The sequence below is a fragment of the Myotis daubentonii genome, chromosome 9, assembly GCF_963259705.1.
Source record: "Myotis daubentonii chromosome 9, mMyoDau2.1, whole genome shotgun sequence".
In the NCBI taxonomy this organism is placed as follows: Eukaryota; Metazoa; Chordata; class Mammalia; order Chiroptera; family Vespertilionidae; genus Myotis; species Myotis daubentonii.
Window position 1 is genome coordinate 48,823,914 of NC_081848.1, and position 24,294 is coordinate 48,848,207.

Sequence of the window (24,294 nt, forward strand, 5' to 3'; positions counted from 1 at the left end):
GGTGCCAATGCACTTTCTTGAAACACACACGAAAGGGTAGACTTCCTGTTTCCCAAGAGTTTAAAATTGAATTTGGATTAATATGCAAAAAAGATGTTTACACATCAGTTGGCAAATGCTTGTAGAAAACAGTGGTTCACCCTTCACTGTGTCTTCAGGGAATTCCCCACATGCTAAGTACTAAAATGTGTTTCCATTATTAAAAATCCAGCTTGAGCCCAGCTGTTGTGACTCAGTGGTTGAGGGCGGCCCTAGGAACCAGGAGGTCACCATCCTATTCCCAGTCCCAGGTCGGCTCGTGCCTGGGTGGCAGGCTCCATCCCCAGTGGGGGGCGTGCAGGAGGCGGCGATCGATGATTCTCATCATTGATGTTGCTGTATTTCTCTCCCTCACCTTTCCTCTCTAATATCAATTACATATAATACATATATTAAAAATCCAGCTTGAGTTCAGCCTTTGAAAAGTGTTCAAACTACATATACGGCAAAGTGTTAATATTCATAAAGTGCTACAACAAGGAAAACAAACAATAGAAATCATCAATCAAAACAAAACTACACAACAAACTCTAAATGCCCACTGATGTCCAAAATTCATGGTGTATTTTTTTTTAAATGTTTTTATTGATTTTAGAGAGGAAGGGAGAGAAACATCCATGTGAGAATCGAACTCGCAATCTTTCTGTGCACAGGATGATGCTCAACCCACTGACCCACAGGAGCCAGAGCACGAAAAGTGTACTCGAATCAACTGCTATTTAGAACGTAAATTGTTGGATTTTTTTTTTCCTGGAAGGCCATTTGGCATTTATATCATTTGTTTCAGTAATTCTCACCTCTAATTACTATATCCTAAAGAACACACACACACACACACACACACACACACACACACACACACACAGCACAGAGAAAACAACACAAGGAGGAATGATATTCACCATGGAGTTATGTACAACTGAAAAACTACGAAGTGTGTCCACGCGACAATAATGTTCGGATTGAGTCTCATTTTGATGGAGTAGCAGTGGAATTTCCCCCCTCCAGGTGGCATTTAAGTCTGCAGCGAGCCGGGCCAGTCCGTTTGCCAAGACTTGTCCACGTGCTGGCAAACAAACCCCAGGGCCGCGGGCCGGGCCGGCTTTCGCGCTGGGGCCGCCTGGGGGGGGGGGGGCGGTGTGTTTACTCCGCACAAGTCCGGGTGCGCCGCAGGGGGGTCCGCAGCCGGCGGGGCACTGGCCTCGCTGCAGGCACCCGCCGCCCTAACAGCCACCCTGGGGTCCAAAGCTGAGGTCCAGAGCCCGCCCCCAAGGCGGTGACCTCGCCTCGGAAACGCGCGCTTCCGTCTTCTTGCTGGTTTCGGGGTCGGGCCTAAAGCAATCAGCGCCAACATTGAGGAAGAGCCCTGAGGCTGGAGCCATTTCCGGCTCTGACCTCCGGTGGGAACGTGACTGCCCACGGCCGCGCCCTGCCTGGGGGCGCCCCGGCTGCTCCGCGCGCGCTCCGACCCGCGGGACCCCGAGGCGCGCCCAGGCGCTCGGCCCCCCTTCAGACCCCGCAGAGAGCGCCGCAGGGGCCGCGAGGAGGGCGAGTTCCGGCCAGCGTCCAGCTCGGCCCAGCGGAGCCCCGCCCCACCCGCCACTCCCAGAGGTGCCGCCCGCTCCCCGCCAGCGCGCCCCGTGTGGGCGTGGCCAGGCCAGCTCCCTGGCCGCCCGGCTCGCTCATAGGCTCGCGGGCAGCACCGCCCAGGACGGGCCCGGCGCCGAGCCGGGGCGGAGCCAGCGGGTTGGCGCCAAAATCACGTAGCTAGTCCCGCCCCCGCGGGCCACGTCGCGCCCTTCTTTTTTTTAAACTCGGGGCTGGGCGGGGATTGGTGGGCTGGGCAGTCACGTGGCTAACGGTCGCGGGAAGCCGCGGAGCCCGAACCCGCGGCTGGACTTGCGGAGACCTCAGCCTGGGCGCTCGGGCCGCCCCACCTCTGCCGGACAGTCCACGCCGCCGCCGCCGCGGCCCCCGCCGCCGCCCGCAGCCCCGAGCGCCCCGGAGCCGCAGCCCACCGCCGCGCAGCCCCGCCGCCGCCGCGGCCTCCGGACGCGCCCCGTCGCACGTGGCAGACCCGCCCCCTGGGCAGGCTGCGCCCTGGACTCCGCGAGTCCCGGTCCTCGGGTTCTCCGTCCCGGCCCCGGGGGCGCGATGAGCTTCCTGAGCGGGCAGCGGGCGCCGCCGCCCCGCCGCGCCGGGGCCTCCTGCACCTTGCGGCAGAAGCTCATCTTCTCGCCCTGCAGCGACTGTGAGGAGGAGGAGGAAGAGGAGGAGGAGGAGGGCAGCGGCCATAGCACCGGGGAGGACTCGGCCTTTCAGGAGCCCGACTCGCCGCTGCCGCCCGCGCGGAGCCCCCCAGAGCCCGGGCCCGAGGGCCGCCGCTCGCCCAGCCCGCCCCCCTGCAGCCCCCGGGAGCTGGAAGAGGACATGGTGCTGCGGGGCGCCTCCCCCGGCGCGGACGCGTCCGGCGGCGGGGCCGAGGGCGACTCGTGGGAGGAGGAGGGCTTCGGCTCCTCGTCGCCGGTCAAGTCGCCGGCGGCCGCCTACTTCCTGGGCAGCTCGTTCTCGCCGGTGCGCTTCGGGGGCCCGGAGGACGCGTCCCCGCGCGGTTACGGGGAGCGCCGGGCCGGCGAGGTTCCCTGCTCGCCTCTGCGGGAGCACCCGGGCACCCCGCCGCACAAGACCTTCCGCAAGCTGCGGCTCTTTGACACGCCGCACACCCCCAAGGTGAGGACGCGGCGGCCCGGGCGGCCCGAGCCCGCGCTGGGCCGGCCTTTTAAAAAGGCGGAGGCGCCGGGAGTGGAGCGCGGCGCTGCCCGGGTTCGGTTACATAACCGCCCGGCCGCACCCCCCGCTCGCCCGCTCGCTCTCCTGCGCCACAACAAAAAAGTTGGCAGCCTTTTTCTTTTTCTTTTTTTTTTTTGGCCCTGCCCAAAAAAAGTCCGTTAAGATTATATAACTGAACAGTGGGCCGCGTCTGGAACTTCATCTTTTCAAAGGGGCCGATCGGTGCCGTCCAGGTGGCTCACGATTAACCGCCCGCCGGATGGGGGCTGCCCCGAGCGTGTCCGCCGGGGGTGCGGCGCCGATAAAGTGGTTTGGAAGGATGCTGGCCCCGCCACCTGACACTCCCGGCCGCCGCTGCCATCTGGTGCCTTTTAAAAAGCGCCGTGATCGGTCCTGTAATTTGGGCGGCGCACGCCAGGGTTCGGTTAAAATGATGGTCGTGCGCTTATCGTTTGGCGTCCTGGCGCCTTAACGGGGGAAAGTGTGAGGGAGAGAGACAGCGCGTGGAGCGGGACGGACAGGCTGGCCTTGCGGGCCGGGTAGCCTGGGAGCCTCTTTCTGGACTTTGGTGGAGGAAGCGTGTGTTTACGCCGTTGGGTTTGTAGTGGCCAACTTGGGTCACCCTAAATGCGATGAGTAGGAATACGCAGCTGTTAAAAGCCAGCATTGGGATGGGTGCTTGGACCCTGACGTGTTCATGTGGTTGGTGATGAACGTGAAGTAGGCGTTCAACCCTTGTTTAAGTGCTCAGGAAAGGTGCCGATTACCGCTTCTAGACCGTTAGAAGTAGCAGCAGACTTTAAAACGGACACTTCCCGAAATTAAGGCAAGTATTGCATCTGTCAGAGTACTATGGGAGAGGTAGGTTTTGGAGTAAGTGTCGGTCCCCCAGGAAGGTGTGTGCTTTTGAGCTTTGCGAGGCGAGAGCCGCCTGGAAGCGAGGGGCGGAGCCGGCGGAGGTGGCTTTCCAAGCCCCATTTAGGTGGAGGGTGCGAGAGGGGAGAGGAGCCAGCTCCCCGCCGCTTTCTATTTTTAGGGTTCTGTTCTTCGAAAGGGTCTAATGAACTTAATTTTAATAATGCATTCATACACTTTAGGGGCCCTAGGCCTATTTTCTTGGCTCTCGTTTAGAAAAGGTGGTTAGTATCCTTTTAAGGACTCGGAAGTTAACCACTTTATTTTGCTTGAAATAAAGGCTTGTGTGTCACTTTGACCTATAGGACTTGGATCCTAAGAACTTTATTTTTCCTCTCTTAGAGTTTGCTCTCCAAAGCTCGAGGAATCGATTCCAGCTCTGTTAAAATCAGAAGTGGTTCTCTATTCATGGATACAGAAAAATCAGGAAAAAGAGAATTTGACATTCGACAGACTCCTCAAGTGAATATTAATCCTTTTACTCCAGATTCTTTGTTACTTCATTCCTCAGGACAGTGTCGTAGAAGAAAGAGAACATACTGGAATGAGTAAGTTATTATTCAATAGTTTGGTTCCCCAACCACCCAAGATTGGTTTGGTATACTTATTAAATTTAATTTTTAACTAAATGACATGGAAGTTTATGCTCTGAAATTTTTTTCTATTCCTAACACCTAATTCTGAGCAGAGATAGGTGGGAAGTAATCAGCTGTGGAAAAGGAATGCCATGAGAAATGAAGGAATAAAAAGTCTAGATAACTTGTAGGAAATCCACTGGTGTCAAAATGAGGCAGGCAGAGAGAGTTGATTTAGAAAGGCTTTAATTTTGATGTTCTGGTTAATGAACATATCTCAGCAGCGATCACATTTTCATCAGCTGACTTTTATCTTGTGATTACAAAATTAAATGCTTTTCTGTTTTTACTCATTAAAATTTTACCATGCACCTACCTATCAGATAAAGTTTTGTATCTCTAGCTGATGTGTCTTTCAGATATGTTGATGAAAAAATATATATTTTTCAGTTCCTGTGGTGAAGACATGGAAGCCAGTGATTATGAGTTTGACGATGAAACAAGACCTGCTAAAGTAAATAGCTTCTAATTTTTTTGTTTCTAAAATGTGATTTTCTATTTCTTAACAAATTATGATATAATTTAAAAATTTCACACATTGTGCTGTCTCCACAGCAAAAGAATCATTTTTATATCTTTGTATTATACATATGTATACACCTTTTATTACAGAGAATTACAATTACTGAAAGCAATATGAAGTCACGGTATACAACAGAATTTCATGAGCTAGAGAAAATTGGCTCTGGAGAATTTGGTTCTGTGTTTAAATGTGTGAAGAGGCTGGATGGGTGCATTTATGCCATTAAGCGATCAAAAAAGCCATTGGCCGGCTCAGTTGATGAGTATGTATTAAAAATTATGTCTTTGATCTTTTGTTCCCTGTGGTGTTAATCCTCTAACTTTTGAGAAGTTATGATATACTCAGATCCTTTTCATTTTGTACCATTAGTTCTTATTGGACTTGGTAAAATAATAAGAGTAGTCGGACCTAACTTAAATTTCTTATTTCTAGTAGCATCCATTAATTCACATGGGAGTTTCATCTTTCCTGATTTCTAGGTCCAGTAAGGTTCTTACTTTCTAACTGCCATTTTTTATTTTTTATTTTTTTATTTATTTTTTTTAAAAAATATATTTTATTGATTTTTTACAGAGAGGAAGGGAGAGAGATAGAGAGTTAGAAACATCGATGAGAGAGAAACATCGATCAGCTGCCTCCTGCACATCTCCCACTGGGGATGTGCCCGCAACCCAGGTACATGCCCTTGACCGGAATCGAACCTGGGACCTTTCAGTCCGCAGGCCGACGCTCCATCCACCGAGCCAAACCGGTTTCGGCCTAACTGCCATTTTTTAATGGAAGCCTTTGGAAAATCTGCACAGTCTTAACTCTCAAGTTTTTCAGCATAATGATAGATACAGAAGTCAAGTTTGTTTTATGAAGTTTCAGATAAATTCAGTTGATACTTGAATGAAAATGGTTTATTCTCTTAATCTCTGATTTCTCCTAGGCAGAATGCTTTGAGAGAAGTATATGCTCATGCAGTACTTGGACAACATTCTCATGTAGTTCGATATTTCTCTGCATGGGCAGAAGATGATCATATGCTTATACAGAATGAGTATTGTAATGGTGAGTAACAATGGTTCCCTTGTAAACTTGTGAGCTCAAATGAATGAACACTGAAGGAGTACTTATTTTTATCTAATGTGTATGTCTCTTTTATCTCTTACAAAATCAAAGATCCGAAGCCTAACATGAATTTCAAGGACAATACCTACCTGATGTTAAATAAAGATCAGAAACCCTTCTACCTCATAACCTCAGTAGTTGAACAGTGCAAATTATTTATGTGCCCATTACTCAAATTAAACTGATCTTCTTGAGAGGACACTGGTGTTGCCATATAACTTTTGGTCTTCCCTGCACCTAGCATAGTGTATGTGGGGTGTAGTAAATAGAACAGGTTCCTTGTATCTAGCCCTCCTTTTCCATTTCATTATGGGAACTGCTCAAACTGATGTTGGCTACTTACGACTAACTCTCCATTGGTTTAAACTCAGCCATTTGTTCAAGGCATTCTGTAATCTAGCCCCCACTCCCATCTATCAAACCTTGTTTACCACTAGAATCAAGTAAGATTTTTTCTTTTAAGTTGTTCTCTCCCTCTTTTCTCTGAAGACAAACAAAATAAGCATGTATAGAGGTTCAACTTTGGAACTGTGTATAGCTTTCCATTTCAGCAAGTCCTTCAAGGACCACCTTGGGTCTTTTTCGTTAAACCTTTACCACAGTCAATCTCAATTCTGGTGGTTATGACATTTGTTATTAAATATCTAAATCTTTATATACATATAATGGATTTTTATTTATGTATACTATGAATATTCGAATTTATTGAATACTTGAGGTGGTAGCAAAGATTCATTTGTATATTATTATTTTTGTTGATTCTCATTTTTTTCCTTAAACAAGACCAGTCATCTCATAGCTTGTGAATAAGTGGCATAGTAGTGGATCCAGGTTTTCCATCTTTAAAAACTGAACAAAACAGAAGTAAAAGACCTGTTAACATACCTCATTTCTCATTATTCATTAGTTCTCTATATTTGAAAGAACTGAGTGCTCAGTATATATCATTGCTACTAGTTTGCTTCACAAATCTTTTGAAATGTTTTATCTATATACTATACATCAAAATATTTATGTAGCACCCTAACTGGTTGCTCACTGGTTAGAGCAGTGGTTCTCAACCTTCCTAATGCCGCAACCCTTTAATATAGTTCCTCATGTTGTGACCCCCAACCATAAAATTATTTTCGTTGCTATTTCATAACTGTTATTTTGCTACTGTTATGAATTGTAATGTAAATATCTGATATGCAGGATGTATTTTCATTGTTACAAATTGAACATATTAAAGCATAGTGATTAATCACAAAAACAATATGTAATTATATATGCGTTTTCTGATGGTCTTAGGCGACCGCTGTGAAAGGGTCGTTCAACCCCCAAAGGGGTCCCGACCCACAGGTTGAGAACCGCTGGGTTAGAGTGTCAGCCTGTGGACTGAAGGGTTCTTTGTTCGATTCCTGTCAAGGGCATGTACCTTAGTTGCAGGCTTGATTTCCCGCCTGGGTGCGTGCAGGAGGCAACCAAGTCGATGTCTCTCCCATCTCTCTCTGCCCCCCCCCCCCCCCTTCCACTCATCCTTACATGCCTCTTCCACTCTTAAATGAATGAATGAATGAATGCATGCATGGATGAATGCATGCATGAATGCATGCATGCAAGCAAGCCCTGGATTAGAGCTTCAGCCTTCCAACTGAAGGTCTAGGGCACATATCTCAGTTGCAGGTTCACCGGCCCAGGTAGGGAGGTAACCAATAGATGTTTTCCTCTCTCTCCCCCTCCTGCCTTCCTTCTACTCTCTAGAAATAAATTGAAAAAATAACCTCAGGTGAGGATTAACAACAAAAAAAATTTTTATGTTTCTGTCTTCCATGATTTGTTTCTTAACCTTTATTTTTCAGTTACTACATTTGCTATAGTACAACTCAACCATAATGTCTTTTCCACTCCATATTTGCTAGACACTGTTTCCTATTAAGTTCTTCCTTCCTTTCACTTTTTTTTTCCTGTCACCTTTTTGATATGGTTGGTTCCCTTACGTATTTCAGTGGTAGTCTAGGGATCACGAATTTGTAACAACCTAGGAAATTACATGGTTGTATAATTCAGATGTGGGGACGAAGACCTTGTCCTATGATAAAGTTAGGTTATAAAATAATCTTTTGAAACAGTTTATTATTTTGGGGCAGTATAAAACTTTCAAGAATAATAAAAATTTTTAAAAAGTAAGTAGGCCTGTGGGGCACAGGGATGCCTTTTTGTATGGTTGTTTATTCTGCTTAGATGAAATAAACTAAGACTGTCCTGATACATTTGTGAGCTTTTCTTATCTCTTGTTTTTCTTTTCCACTTATTCTTCTCTCTACTTTCGAAAAGCTTTGAATAGTAATAAGCCTGATCTTCAGAAAACACAGTTTCACAGGGAAAGGATTCTGTTATCATTGATTTGTACATGTTGATTAACTGATATCCTTTATCAGTGACTAAGCTTCCTTATTATCGCAGAGTCATTTGCATTTTAAGTCTGTTGTCTTTAGTGTAGTGATAGACTGAAATAAGTGTATAAAAATGTTGCCAGATAGGGGAAGAGAACCTAAAAATCAGATGAATGTTTTGCTCTTCTCACCTCTCTTGCCCTTTTGGCAATGAGATAAAAAGAACTGGTTTAGCTATAGTTGCTATACCCACTAAAAAGAAGCCATACTCTTTCTTATTAAACTTGATCTAGGACTTCAAGTCCCCTTGTCTGACAGGTTTATTGACCTCTTTCCTTTTAGTATCCCTTTTTGCCCTGCAGTTCAAGACTTGTGCAGGTTAAGTATGGAGAACCCACTTAAACCTAAGATATTCAAGTGTGGTTTATTTTTATTTAAAAAACAAATTTGCCATTTGTTATTCATTCTTGTTCAAATTGTGCAGCTTCCTTTCCTAATACTTCATTGACTTCTGATATTATTATCCTGGCTTTGATTTTATTATTTCTAATTAAGCTTTAAAAAGAAGTGGTGGGCCAGGCCAGAGTGGCTCAACAGTTGGTTGAGCATCGTCTTGTGCACTAAACAGGTTGCCAGTTTGATTCCCAGCCAGGGCACATCCCTGGGTTGCAGGTTTGATCCCTTGGGGATTATACAGAAGTGACTGATTGATGTGCCCTGACCAGGAATTGAACCGTGACCCCCTGGTTCATAGGTCGATGCACAACTGTTGAGCCACATCAGCAGGGCCCAAGATACTGGTTTTTACCTATAAAACTTATAGATCGTTATCAAGGGTGTGGGAAAACAGGTATTCTCATACAATAATGATGAGAGTATAAATTGGTACAGCTTTCTCTATGGGGACTGTGTGTGTGTGTGTGTGTGTGTGTGTGTGTGTGTGTGTGTGTACACTTACATGCACGTGTAATCACTCCCATTCACATAGGCAGCTGCTTATAGATTTTAAGTACTAGCCATTTTGAAATTAGAAATTGAGTGCACTATTTTTTTTTAAAATTTTTATTTATTTATTTTAGAGAGAAGGGAAGCAGGGGAGAGAGAGAAACATCGATTTGTTGTTTCACTTATTTATACACTCATTGGTTCGAACCTGAAACCTTGGCATATCTGGAGGACACTTTAACCAATTGAACTACCCAGCCAGATCCTGTTACTTCTTTTTTTTTTTTAAATATATTTTATTGATTTCTTACAGAGAGGAAAGGAGAGGGACAGAGAGTCAGAAACATCGATGGGAGAGAAACATCGATCAGCTGCCTCCCGCACACCCTCCACTGGGGACGTGCCCGCAACCAAGGCACATGCCCTTGGCCAGAATCGAACCCAGGACCCCTCAGTCCGCAGGCCGACGCTCTAGCCACTGAGCCAAACCGGCCAGGGCCTGTTACTTCTTTTTGTTAACTTTCAGAGGCAATCAAGTCTTGGCACTGATGATATGAATACCAATCTTAAGTTCTTTTGCAGAGATTAAACAGAAATGGCCTTATTGGCTATAGAAACTTAATCTATATGTAATAAAATAGTATTACACACACATACTATGCATGTATATTTTACATTGTACATACCCTTTTACCCAACAGTAGGTTTCTAGGAGATACACTAAAATATGTATGAAATGATCAATGTACAGAATTATTCCTCAGACCAGCCGTGGGCAAACTACGGCCCGCGGGCCGAATCCGGCCCGTTTGAAATGAATAAAACTAAAAAAAAAAAAGACCGTACCCTTTTATGTAATGATGTTTACTTTGAATTTATATTAGTTCACACAAACACTCCATCCATGCTTTTGTTCCGGCCCTCCAGTCCAGTTTAAGAACCCATTGTGGCCCTCGAGTCAAAAAGTTTGCCGCCCACTGCCTTAGACCATAGTATATATATTAGCAAAGGCTTAGAAACTATTTAAAAATGTCCATCAAATAGGGGATTGGTTAATGCATTACCATTCAGTTATACAGTGGATTTGATAGAAACACTGTAAAGGGAATGTCTTGTATTGGTGATGAAGAACTATCTTCAAGATAAAGAAAATATGCCCGGCCTTGGTGACTCAGTGGTTGAGCGTTGACCTATGAACCCGGAGGTCACGGTTGGATTCCTGGTTGGGGCACATGCCTGGGTTGTGGGCTCAATCCCCAGTAGGATCACTTGTATAAAAAGGAGTTGAAAAGAATGCATATAATAACATTGATTTATTCTGGGGGGAAAAGAACCAGGTGGGTTGCTGGATATATGGATATCCCAGAGACTCTACATTATATTTTGTACCCATGTGAGTGTATTAGCTATAGAAAGAATAAATAAAATTTTTATTTCACAAGCAGATTGAAGGGAATAGGTCCTATATAAAATGTCATTTTCTTGGTTAAGTCTGTGGTCATTCAGAAAAGATATAAGAAAAATAATATTTCTGAAAAAAGAAAATGCTAATTTTTGTGTGTGTGTGTTTGTTAGGTGGAAGTTTGGCTGATGCCATAAGTATAAACTATAGAAGCATGCGTTACTTTATCGAAGCAGAGCTGAAGGATCTCCTTTTGCAAGTTGGCCGAGGCTTGAGGTATATTCATTCAATGTCATTGGTTCACATGGATATAAAGCCTAGTAAGTATTACACATCCTCTGACCTGTGTCCTATAGGATTATAGAGAATAAATGACGTTGTTAAGCAGTATGAAAACAGATGTGTTTTTTTTATTGTTATTTTTAAAGACCTTTGGGCAACTTATTTTTATTGTTGGTTTGGTTTGGTTTGGTTAATCCTCACCTGAAGATATTTTTTCCATTGACTTTAAAAAAAAAATACTTTTTTTTTTTTTATTTCAGAGAGGAAGGGAGAGGGAGAGAGAGATAGAAACATCAATGATGAGAGAGAATCATTGATCGGCTGCCTCCTGCACGCCCCACACTGGGGATCAAGGCCCTGACTGAGAATCAAACCGTGACCTCCTAGTTCATAGATTGATGGTCAGCCACTCCCACTGGGCTCCATTGACTTTTTTTCTTTTCCTTATTTTTTTTTAAGGGCCTTCTGGTACAAACCAGAAGACCTGCTAGACAAATTCAAAAAGAGCTGTAAGCATTTCCATTTGACTTATTTTAGAAAGTGGAAGGGAGGGGGAGGGAAAGAGAAACCATTGATGTGAGAGAAACACATCGATTGGTTGCTCCTGGGCCCAAGATCAAGCCTGCAACCCAGGTACATGTGCTTACCTGGTATCAAACCCAAGACCCTTCAGTCCATGGGCTGAGCTCTAACCACAGCAACCAGCTAAGGCAGTACCTTATTTTTTGATGTAGTTGTAAATGGAATTGTTTTCTTAGTTTCTTTTTATGATAGTTCAGTATTGGTGTATAAAACATACAACCAGTCCTAGCTGGTTTGGGTCAGTGGATAGAGCGTTGGCCTGTGGACTGAATGGTTCCGGGTTTGATTCTGATCAAGGGCACATGCCCCAGATGTGGGCTCAATCCCCTGTAGGGGGCGTGCAGGAGGCAGCCGATCAATGATTCTCTCTCATTGATGTTTCTATCTCTCCCTCTCACTTCCTCTCTGAAATCAATAAAAAAACCCCCACAGTTTCTGGATATAATTTTATATCCTGCTACTCTATCAATTCTAGTAGTTTTCTGGTGGAATCTTTAGGTTACTCTATATACAGTATCATGTTATCTGTAAATAATGACAGTTTCATTTCTTCCTTTCCAATTTGGATGCTTTTTATTTGTTCTTGTCTGATTGTTGTGGCTAGGACTTCCAAGTACTATGTTAAACGAGTGGTAAAAGTGGACATCCCCATCTTGTTCCTCAGCTTAAGAGAAATGCTTTTAGTTTTTTGCCAATTGAGTGTGATATTGGCTGTGGGTTTGTCATAGATGGCCTTTAGTATGTTGCAGTATGCTCCCTGTATTTCTGTTATGCTGAAAGTTTTTATCATAAATGGGTGCTAGATTTTGTCAAATGCTTTTCCTGCATCTATTGATAATGATTCTTTGATTTTTATCCTTCGTGTTGTTATGTGGTGTATCATGTTTATTGATTTGCAGATATTTTTTGCACCCCAGGAATAAATCCCACTTGATCATGGTGTATGATTTTTTAAAATGTATTATTATATTTTTTAAAAATATATTTTATTGCCCTGGCTGGTTTGGCTCAGTGGATAGAGCGTCAGCCTGCGGACTCAGGGGTCCCAGGTTCGATTCCAAACAAGGGCATGTACTTTGGTTGCGGGCACATCCCCAGTGGGGGGTGTGCAGGAGGCAGCTGAACGATGTTTCTCTCTCATCGATGTTTCTCTCTCATCGATGTTTCTAACTCTCTCTCTCCCTTCCTCTCTGTGAAAGATCAATAAGTTATATATTTTAAAAAATATATATCTTATTGATTTTTTTTACAGAGAGGAAGGGAGAGGGATAGAGAGTTAGAAACATCGATCAGCTGCCTCCTGCACACTCTCTACTGGGTATGTGCCCACAGCCAAGGTACATGCCCTTGACCGGAATCGAGCCTGTCAGTTCGCAAGCAGACGCTCTATCCACTGAGCCAAACCAGTTAGGACTTAATGTATTATTGCTGGATTTGGTTTGGTAATATTTTCTTGAGGATTTTTTGCATCTATATTCACCAGGGATATTGGCCTATGATTTTTTTTTGTAGTGTCTTTTTTCTTTTTTAAATATTTAAAAAATGTTTTTATTGATTTGAGAGAGAGAAAGGAGAGGGTGCTTGAGAAAGAAACCTCTGTTGGCTGCTCCTGCATGCCCCCTACTGGGAATCAAGCCTGCAACCTGGGCGTGTGTCCAGACCGGGAATCTAACTGCATCCTCTCAGTGAATGGGACCACACTAAACCAACTGAACCACACCGGCCAGAGCTTTTGTAGTATCTTTTTTTTTTTTAAATATATTTAATTGATTTTTTACAGAGAGGAAGGGAGAGGGATAGAGAGTTAGAAACATCGATGAGAGAGAAACATCGATCAGCTGCCTCCTACACACTCCCTACTGGGGATGTGCCTGCAACCAAGGTACATGCCCTTGACCAGAATCAAACCTGGGACCCTTGAGTCCGCAGGCTGACGCTTAATCCACTGAGCCAAACTGGTTAGGGCTGTAGTATCTTTTTTCAAAAAATATATTCTTTATTGACTTCTTACAGAGAGGAAGGGAGAGGGATAGAGAGCTAGAAACATCAATGAGAGAGAAACATCAATCAGCTGCCTCCTCCACACCCCCAACTGGGGATGTGCCCGCAACCAAGGTACATGCCCTTGACCAGAATCGAAGCTGGCACCCTTCAGTCCATTGAGCCAAACCGGCTAGGCCTCTGTCTTTTTTAATTTAAGCTTACTATCTAAGTTCTCACCGATCGTTCATTCCTTGAGCATCCTTATAACCATTGTTTTGAACTCTGCATTGGGTAGCTTGGTTGCTTCCATTTTATTTAGTGATTCTTTGGAGGGATGATTGTTGTTTTTTCATTTTGGGCACATTTTTATTTATTTATTTTTTGTTTGTCTTTGTGTATTAGGTAGATCTGCTGTGTCTCCCAGTCTTGTTATAATGGTCTTTATGTAGTAGGTGTCTTGTGGGGCTCAGTGGCACAATCTTGTCACCTGAACTAGGTGCTCCAGGAATGTCTCTTGTGTGGACCATGCAAGCCTTCCTGTTGTAGTTGAGTCTTGAATGCCCTCAGGCTGGCTGGCTATGAGGATTGGGGGTCAGTCCGCAACCACAGTGTGTGAGCTGTTGTGTGGAAGCTACAATACCATGCCGCCGCCCCCTCCTCCCTCCCCTTTCTCCCACCAGAATTGGCCCCGGCAGGGTCTGATGCCTGTCAGGATCTCCCTTTGGGTGTGCCACTTCTGTGGCTAGTTGGGTCATGCTCTGGTGTAGTCTAAAGCCCACCACTGGTTGTGTTGGTTCGGGGTCCACTTGGGAGGAACTTCAGTGCAGGTGGATGTCAGACGCTGCCTTGTGACTCGGTTTGGGCTACCTGTCTGGAGCTACCAAGCAGTCTGCAGTTTGTGACTGTCTTTACTGAGCCTGAGGGCATGTGTGCGGAGTCAAGTTTTATACAAAGGCTAGCTTGGCTCCCACCAGCTCAGAGCCTGGGTAGATCAGTAATAGGCCCAAGGCAATTTGCTCTGCAGCCCCTGAGGTTGCTGGGGCTTCCTTGAGAGCCTTCTGGAGAAAGTCTTCGCCCAAGTTCTTAATAGTTGATTAGTCCAAGCTACTATTTTTTCAGGAACATGTATTACATCTGGTTATATCCATTGTCTTTTAGGTTTTACCTTCTACTTCTAAAAATAATAGTATAGACCTTGTCTTGCAAGATGTTCTTCCTTCTGGATTTGGTTGCTTCCTTGTAACATTTAATTTATTCCTTTCTCCCCTTATATTTCCTATAATTTTGAAATTATAACTAAAAGGTTGATGGATTCATGTTAAACATTTTAGGGTAGGTGTTTTTAAGTTGAATTTAATATGTTTTTTTTTTTTTTAACCCTATGAAAATGTGTATGATCAATGGGAATTTGTTTTACACAAATTTTTTTTTCTTTAATCCTCACCTGAAGATATTTTTCCATTGTCTTTCTTTTTAAAGAGAGAGTGGGAGCCCGAGTGAAACAGAGAGAGACAGACAGTGAGAAACATGGATGTGAGAGAGACATCGATTGGTTGCCTCCCATATGAACCTCAACTTGGGCTAGGGATTGAACTAACAATTCAGGTACGTGCCCTTGACAGGGAAATCAAACCCACGACCTTTCAATGTGCAGGCTGATTCTCTAACCACTAGTCAGGGCCACAATTTGTTTTAATAAGAGTATGTGAAGAATTTGCCTGTACATTAACAATGCACTAAAATATTTATTTTAAAAAAGAGAATATGCCCTAACCAGTTTGGCTCAGTGGATAGAGCGTCAGCCTGCGGACTCAAGGGTCCCAGGTTCGATTCCGGTCAAGGGCATGTACCTTGGTTGCAGGCACATCCCCAGTAGGGAATGTGCAGGAGGCAACTGATCGATGTTTCTCTCTCATTGATGTTTCTAACTCTCTATCCCTCTCCCTTCCTCTCTGTAAAAAATCAATAAAATATATAAAAAAAATTTAAAAAAATATTTGGGCTGAAGGCAATAAATGTGAATTAGTAAGATCTGCCTATACTCACTCATCTTGTATTATGTCAAATATAGTAGATCCTTATGTTGTAAGTACAAAAGTTGAAAATAAGTTTTAAAATTTCAAATTCACAAATACTGCCACAAATAAGTTGTCCTATAAATAAAGCAAAACTGGAAAGAAGACTCCAGTGAATATAACATTTATAAGTTCAGTACTATATTGATAAAACTATTAAAATGGGATCTGTTGCTAAAATTTATGTTAATCATGAGCTTGCTCAAATTTGAAGGTAAAAAAGTGTTTGTTTAGCTGAGACAGTGAACCCCACAAAGCTACATTGGGTAAAGATGCTGTGGAGTCAGCCAAACTCAATAGATATGTGACTCATTCTTTTCATACCGGCCTTGTAGCACGAGTTTAAAATTTGTGCTTTGGCAGTATTACAAATTACTATGTTATTGCCATTTGTATGGTTTCCAATAATTAAAATTGCTGAAGATCGCCCTAACCGGTTTGGCTCAGCGGATAGAGCTTCAGCCTGTTGGGCTGAGGGGTCCTAGGTTCTGATCAAGGGGATGCACCTTGGTTGCAGGCACATCCCCAGTAGGGGGTGTGCAGAAGGCAGCTGATCGATGTTTCTAACTCTCTATCCCTTGCCCTTCCTCTCTGTAAAAAATCAGTAAATATATTTTAAAAAAGTAAAACAATAAAACTGCTGAAGATCCATGTGTAGATGTGAAGGGACTAATTATAGTGGTTTCTAAGTGTTAAGGATCAGAGCTAGGCCAGAAAGTATATTCCTAGAAAATAAAGCCCCAGTTCCCATTTGAGACTGTTACTTCATAGTGTTTGGGGTAGAACATATAAGAATCTATATATTTAAAAGCTTTCTGGATGATTTCTGATGTATGCTTGCTTGTGAACTTTGGTTATACTATTAATTGTTCATGTGGCTTATATAAATAACTGTTTGACAGGTAATATTTTCATATCTCGAACCTCAATCCCAAATGCTGCCTCTGAAGATGGAGATGAAGATGAATGGATATCTAACAAAGTTATCTTTAAAATAGGTAAGAAAGAAAGATAACCAGATTATTACTATAAAATAAAAAGAGGAGCTGTTGTGTTTTAACTCTTGGCTGTATTTCATTTCAATACTTCTAGGTGATCTTGGGCACGTAACAAGAATCTCTAGTCCACAAGTTGAAGAGGGTGATAGTCGTTTTCTTGCAAATGAAGTTTTACAGGAGGTAATTTTTCTCCTTTAATAATGCCATTTGTTTTGCAACACCATTTGCTGGAAGAATGAATATAAATGCAGATGTATTAAAATTTTAAGCTAGTAACTAGTAGAATAGCAATGACAAAATAGAAAGTCTATTAGCAAGTCAGTAAAGGCAAGTTTATAATATTCAATATGGTAGAGTATTGGTGAAAGAGAAGTTTCCATACCCTACTGGTGGAACTTTAAAATGGCACAGCATTTTTGGAGAGCTGAATATTAGTATTTATCAACATTTAAAAGTCAAATACCTTTTCATTCAGAATTTCCATTTCTGAGAGTCTCCTACAGGAATATTCCTATTCAGACAAACCAAGAACAATGCAAAATAAATAGCAGCACAGGAATGATTAAGTAAATTAAGGCTAATAGTTAATAGTACTGTTTCAAAAGTGTGATGAAATATTTCTCAAGAGTTTTGACTGGAAGTAGAACAAATAAATTATGATCATTGTTCTTTGTATGTATATTTGTGTCTTATGTGTATTTGTAACTTTTCATGTATGTATGTTTTGTGTTTTCATATGAATGCTCCTAGAGCAGTGGTTCTCAACCTTCTGGCCCTTTAAATACAGTTCCTCATGTTGTGACCCAACCATAAAATTATTTTCGTTGCTACTTCATAACTGCAATGTTGCTACTGTTATGAATCATAATGTAAATATCTGATATGCAGGATGGTCTTAGGCGACCCCTGTGAAAGGGTCGTTCGACCATGAAAGGGGTCGCGACCCACAGGTTGAGAACCGCTGTCCTAGAGGGATAGGAGTTTCTTCTGAGATTTGAATTGGGCTAATGACAGGAGACATTCACTTTTAGAAATGTTTTTACCAACCTCTCCACCTCAGAGTGTAAATTACTTTGTAATTAGAATAAATCCCCCAAATTTACTTTTTCTCTGAATAGGTCCTAAACTTAAATGTGGCATTGAACCATTTTAATTTAGTCCTGTTTTTCACCTAAATCATTATGAGGTATAATCTTACTTTATTTTGAGCATTTTTATATTTCCTTAAAATATTTTTATTTTATTTTACAGAACTATTCCCATCTACCAAAAGCAGATATTTTTGCCCTTGCCCTCACAGTGGTATGTGCTGCTGGTGCTGAACCTCTCCCCAGAAATGGAGACCAATGGCATGAAATCAGACAGGGTAGATTACCACGGATTCCACAAGTGCTTTCCCAAGAATTTACAGAATTGCTAAAAGTGAGTCTTTTTTATATGAAGCACTTTATTGACATGGTTTAACATTTTATTAAATCACATGTTTTTACCTTAATTTTACTTCTCTTTCAAGGTTATGATTCATCCAGATCCAGAGAGAAGACCTTCAGCAGCGGCACTGGTAAAACATTCAATATTGCTGTCTGCTTCTAGAAAAAGCGCAGAACAATTACGAATAGAATTGAATGCAGAAAAGTTCAAAAATTCACTTTTGCAGAAGTAAGTGAGGGTTTTTTTGTTTTGTTTTTACTTTGTTGTGTTCATTCACAAATTTAATAAGATGATAAAGGCTTTCTGTCAGTGACAAATATAGTGGTTTGGCATGTTGTACAGTTAAAAGTTCGGGGACTTCTGCCTTAAATTAGTACTTGACCTATAAATTTGTGTTGTGTCTAGACTTTGAAATTATTGGGCTTCAAGTTTTTAAGACTAGCATATATTTATTTGCAAGTGATGATAATCCCCAAGCCTCAAATCATAGCAAAAGCTAAGTGAGCCTATACCCCCCCCAAAGTCTCAGTATCAATGAACATTCCTTGAAACTTTCCATTGTACTAATCTTTATTAAATTAATGTCAATTAGGTTAGAAGGTGATTCTTATATTTGATGTGAATGACCTTTGACATTTCAAAACTGATTGGAATGATAATTCTGATTCATTTGCTTTATTGCTACCATTTTGATTCTAAGCTAGTCTGACTTGAAATATGAAAAGGTTTATTTGCCACTAGTTTGTTAGATATAATTATTCATACAAATAGGAAGAATTTTGCTTTCATCTCTGTTATGTAAAGATATTTCACAATTACAGATTAGAGTTCTATTTGAAGTTTTTATTAAAACCCAGTAATGGAGGGAAGGTGGGGGAGGGTGAGTGGGTGGGAGGTAATCAACCAAAGACTTTGTATGCAAATGGTGCAGGCAGTAGGTGGTGAGGGCTTGGGATGGAGGATGAAGGGGGCGTTGGAGGGGGTTGATGGGAGGAAAAAAGAGGGCATATGCAATACTTTCAAAAATAAATATTTAAACGAAACAAAAATAATCCCAGTCATGCCTGGCTGGTGTGAATCAGTTGGTTAAGCTTCGTTCCATGCACCAGGACACCACTGGTCAGGGCACATACCCAGGTTGTGGGCTGGGTGTGCAGGAGGCAGCTGATCAATGTTTCTATCTCTCCCTTTCTCTGAAATCAGTAAAGACATTAAAAACACACCAAAAAAAAAAAAGTCATTAGTAATGTCTTTATTATTTTGTATTTGATAGCACAAAATAAGATTATTTTGTAAATTTAAGTTGTTTGAGCAGAAGCTAAAGTTTCATACTGTATTTTTCCTCTTCTCGGTTGCATGTTAGAATAAGTATGACATGCAAAGATCTTCCAGCTGATAACATAGTTTGTGTTTGGCCTCTTAGGATCCCTTCCTAGGATTAACACAGTAGGTGAAAAGTCTTGTTTTCTATTTTTGTGTTTGTAGAGAACTCAAGAAAGCCCAGATGGCAAAAGCTGCAGCTGAGGAAAGAGCACTCTTCACTGACCGGATGGCCACTAGGTCCACCACCCAGAGTAATAGAACATCTCGACTTATTGGAAAGAAAATGAATCGCTCTGTCAGCCTTACCATATACTGAACTACTTATTTCCCACCTCCCTAAAAAAACTGTGACAAGAGGAAGTTAAAGCTAGGTTGAAATCACTGCTAAAATCCAGTTTGCAATTACTTAAAATCGGTGTCAGTAGTTTTACTGAAATCCTTTTTAGGACTTTTATTTGTGAATTACAGTTAAAAGCTGTATTTTGACCAGTGCTCTATCAGGCTTTCATTTAGTTTATCAGTTTGTCTTCTCTAGGATGTCAGTCACTGTTGGATGTTGCATCAGCCTTTCCAGGGTGAACCACTGTGGTGGTGTGCTGCTGATAGTTTGCTGTTCCATTGTGATAAAAGGTATCCTTCCCTGTAGTGACTTGTAAAAAAGGACCAAGGGCTTTATTACAAACATTCTCCCTTTGAAAAGGGAAATAGAGAATCAGTTACTACTCAGCCTTCAATGTACCTGTGTGTCAGTCTTATATTTCTTTTTTGTTTTTTAATTGTGAATTATATTTGTATATCCAACTGGGAGCACTTTTGGGCACTGTATGAACCATGGAATAATTCTGTGGAAGTATTGCCTTGTGAATTTGCTGCTATTTTAGTTTTGTCTTTGCTGTAAAATTGTAGCATTAAACAATCATTGTTACTAGGCTTTCTTTTGAAAACAATTATGTGAAATACATAGCTGCTCTTGATGAAAAGCAGCTTATTTGCCTTTTTCCCCCTTTGAACTTTGAAGCTAGTGCATTGGAGAAATGCACCCTTTCCCCCCATAATGCTGTATTAATGTAGTATAATTCTTGCTGGTTTTGTAATTTTTCCTGATAATGCCCTTCCCTGGATTTTTAAAAATCTTTCCTCTCGCCACCCAAGTTTTGTACTTGATTGTATTGTTAGTCTGTTTTTAACTGTTTTGCCCAGTTTCTCTTCAATTTTGGTGTATATAAACTAATCTTGGTGATACTGTACATAGCTGTTTGAAATGCCAGAATGACTTCTGACTATTCCAAGCTTTTCATAAAATATATTTTATCTGTGATTAGCCACTTGACTAATAGTACTGGCTAACAGATACTGAAAAAAAATTTGTTTATTGTTTATTTTCCTATTGATTTTGGTTTAAGACTTGTTTGCACTTGTCTGTTTGACTTGTGTATTATTAACATTGTTTGGCATATTAAAAGTCACTCTGAGCTTACCTTAATTGTCTAAATCTTTGTGATGCCTATTTTCTGTTATCTCCATTATATATAGAGTACTAAAAGCAGAGGATGTATTTTTTTTAATATATTTTATTGATTTTTTACAGAGAGGAAGTGAGAGAGAGAGTTAGAAACATCGATGAGAGAGAAACATGGATCAGCTGCCTCCTGCACCTCCTACTGGGGATATGCCCGCAACCAAGGTACATGCCCTTGACCGGAATTGAACCTGGGACCTTTCAGTCCACAGGCCGACGCTCTACCCACTGAGCCAAACCGGTTTCGGCCAGAGGATGTATTTTTTTAAAAAAAAAATTTTATTGATTTTTTACAGAGAGGAAGGGAGAGAGATAGAGAGTCAGAAACATCAATGAGAGAGAAACATCGATCAGCTGCCTCCTGCACACCCCCGACTGGGGATGTGTCTGCAACCAAGGTACATGCCCTTGGCCGGAATTGAACCTGGGACCTTTCAGTTCGCAGGCCGACGCTGTATGCACAACCGGTTAGGGCCAGAGGATGTATTTTTGATAGAATATGAAACATGGATTATTTAGTATTGAGCTTTAGTCCATATTAGTTACATTTTGGAATTTAAGAAAAATTTACACATCAATCTTGGGATATTTTTATTTTGTAATTTTAAATATTTAATATTTTATGTCACATTGCATATTATGCTTTTGATCTGCTATAAATGTATAAGGTAGTTTAAAATAGCTTTAGCTTTTTAAGTGACTACATGACTCATAACTTTCTAATGTGAACTGAATCACAGAAGAGAACTTTAAAGTGGGGAGAGTTTTAAATTAGTAAACTAGGCTGGATTTTAATTGAGAATGCAAATTTAAGTGATACACAGTGCTAATTCTGTGTGACATTTTTCTGATGAAAATTAGAGCCAGAGAGTAATGATGACCTTGAACAGATAAAATGGATGTCATAAGATCCTTATTTTTTTTAAAACAGTATTTTTTTTTTAATTTTATTGATTTCAGAGGAATGGAGAGGGAGAGGAGAGAGAAACATCAATGATGAGAGAGAATCATTGATCAGCTGCCTCTTGCACGCCCTCTACTGGGGATCGAGCCCGCAATCCAGGCATGTGCCCTTAAGTGTAATTGAGCCTGGGACCCTTCAATCCACAGGCCAACACTCTGTCCACTGAGCCAAACCAGCTAGGGGAAGATCCTTGTGTTTTTTGAACATGGGTACATAATTTCTCACTCAGGGCCTATTTCTTCCTGCCATAAACATTTTAACAAGCTTGATTATTTTAGCTTTCTAGCCTATGAAAAGCAAAATTTCGAGGTGTGAGAGGAATTGGTGTAGACAGGTAAATTAGATATAAAAGCTAGTAGGTGTGGGTGACAGAAACCTAAAAAACAGTGAAGGCTGGAGCAGGTTTCAGTAGCTACAGAAGACAGCTATAAAAAGTATGATAAATTAGTGTTCATAGGACCACTATAAGTCATTAAGGCTCGATTTTCCTAGTGTACTAGCTTCAAAGAAAAAAAATTCAGGTATTGTTTTTCATCAAAATTTGCAGTGTTTTTTCACATTATTTGATAATACTAGATTATAAAATGTTGGTTTTCAAAGAGAGAATTCTTAAGGTATCTGAAAGCTGATATGAGAGTTGGGCTTATATCCAGTCCAACACAGGAAACAGGTTGAGTACCTTCTGTATGCTACCTGATAGACCAAAGACCAGTAAGAAATAGGCTTTGCCCAGTAGTGACTCAGGATGCAATAGAGCAGACCTGTGTAAAAATAAAATGGTAATAACATTCGTTGAGCGCTATGTTGGAGGGATTCTGCAAGGTAGAGTGATGGCTCAAAGGACAGTTGCATACCTTGGGAAGATGCTGGAGGTAGATTAGAAATTGAATTCGGGTGATTTTGTTTAGACTGGTTTCAAAGCCACTGTTGTACTAACTCGGTAAGAGTAAGGAGGGCCTGAACTCTAGGACCTTTGGTTAGAAACAAGGGGATACAGATTTCATCAGATGAGAATGCTGCACATTAAACAGCTTTTGTTTGTTTTTATAACAGTGAGAACTTGTTAGCATAACATCTGGTGGAAGCTACAACTGCTAATGAAGCACTGAAGAATTTTCCAGAAAATTTAATTAAAATGCAGAGGCCTGTTACTTTTCTTTTTTTTTTTTTTAATATATATTGATTTTTTTTTTTACAGAGAGGAAGGGAGAGAGATAGAGAGCCAGAAACACCGATCAGCTGCCTCCTACACATCTCCTACTGGGGATGTGCCTGCAACCAAGGTACATGCCCTTGACCGGAATCGAACCTGGGACCTTTCAGTCCACAGGCCGATGCTCTATCTACTGAGCCAAACCGGTTAGGCCAAGGCCTGTTACTTTTTGAGACAATTTTTTTAAGTATCGACTGTGCAGTTGGGTAGAAGGAATCACATATTACAGTTGACTGCAAATTAAAACCAGTGCCTTACCTTTTATTTTGCCAAGAATCCAAAGCAGTCCCCTTTAATTAATTGAACTAATGTCTTTTGAAGAAGCAATCCTCAAGCTTTGATTTTCACTCTACTTCATTCCACAGGGCAAGAAATAATGGCATCACTCTACTTTGTTCCACAGGGCAAGAAATAACGGCATTTAAAAAATTGATAACAGCTGGGTTTGGCCAATGCTTCAAGCCGTCTCCGAATTCTTAAGCAGCAGTATCCTGACATTTGTTTTGCTTCCTCTCCATTTATCTCCACAAAGCACCTCATTGACTTTAGCCAACAGATCAAATAAGTTGTTGCATACTAAGGTATTTTTATTGTGAAATTTTTAAAGGTCAAAGCAATCAAGGAGGATGGATCAAAAAGGAATTTTGGAAGTGTTTTGGATATTGTGAAAATTGTAAGTGAAGCCTGGAACTAGGAATTTGGAGGAAACTGCCTCATTCAGTATTTTGAAGGCATTTGTATTACTGTAAAAAGCATCACTGAAACTGATTGACATTGCAGAGTGAGTGGATCTAGAAGTTTCTCCTGCAAACCTGGTTGTATTGTTAGAAATTTCTCAAGAGCTCAACAAAGTATATTTTTATAAAAATGGAAAAGTAAGACATAATTGAAACTGTCCAACATTTAGCTTTGAAAAACTGTGAGAGGCATTTACCTGAACATCATTGAACTGTTTTTTTCCTTTGTGGCAGATGACATTAATTTTCAATGCAGTTCAAAGGTCTCTGGAGTAAGGAGTAATATCTTGGGAAGATTTACCAGGAAAAGATGGCATATTCTTTCCAAACTTCATTAAACTAAGAGTCTAAGAAACAGCCAGTCCAGACCATGAAGAAAAATACCTCAAAGGAACATGTATATTACAGCTCATATTGTTAGTTTTATACTGTTAATAAATATGGAGAGTA

The 24,294-nt window shown here is 41.6% G+C and overlaps 1 protein-coding gene and 1 non-coding gene across 8 annotated transcripts; one reads left to right on the top strand and one right to left on the bottom strand.

Moving 5' to 3' along the window:
* Positions 1-1,863: 1,863 nt before the first annotated feature.
* On the top strand, positions 1,864-24,294 carry WEE1 (WEE1 G2 checkpoint kinase). Of its 7 annotated transcripts, XR_009454431.1 has the most exons (13): positions 1,870-2,769; positions 4,087-4,292; positions 4,770-4,833; positions 4,992-5,164; positions 5,834-5,955; positions 10,911-11,057; positions 16,562-16,657; positions 16,752-16,837; positions 17,909-18,079; positions 18,171-18,316; positions 19,574-19,662; positions 23,511-23,982; positions 24,079-24,294. XR_009454431.1 is itself a non-coding variant. In XM_059708861.1 (12 exons), the coding sequence occupies exons 1-12, from the start codon at positions 2,194-2,196 to the stop codon at positions 24,180-24,182; spliced, it is 1,980 nt and encodes a 659-aa protein (XP_059564844.1). In that variant the 5' UTR covers positions 1,870-2,193; the 3' UTR covers positions 24,183-24,294. The 7 variants fall into 7 exon arrangements, 6 of the variants coding, with proteins under 6 accessions (XP_059564849.1, XP_059564850.1, XP_059564844.1 ...); XM_059708861.1 differs by lacking the exon at positions 23,511-23,982; XM_059708862.1 differs by lacking the exon at positions 24,079-24,294 and having other exon boundaries at positions 23,511-24,072.
* LOC132242390 (U7 small nuclear RNA) lies at positions 11,476-11,538 on the bottom strand. Its single transcript, XR_009454589.1, has one exon. It is a non-coding gene; the product is annotated as a U7 small nuclear RNA (small nuclear RNA).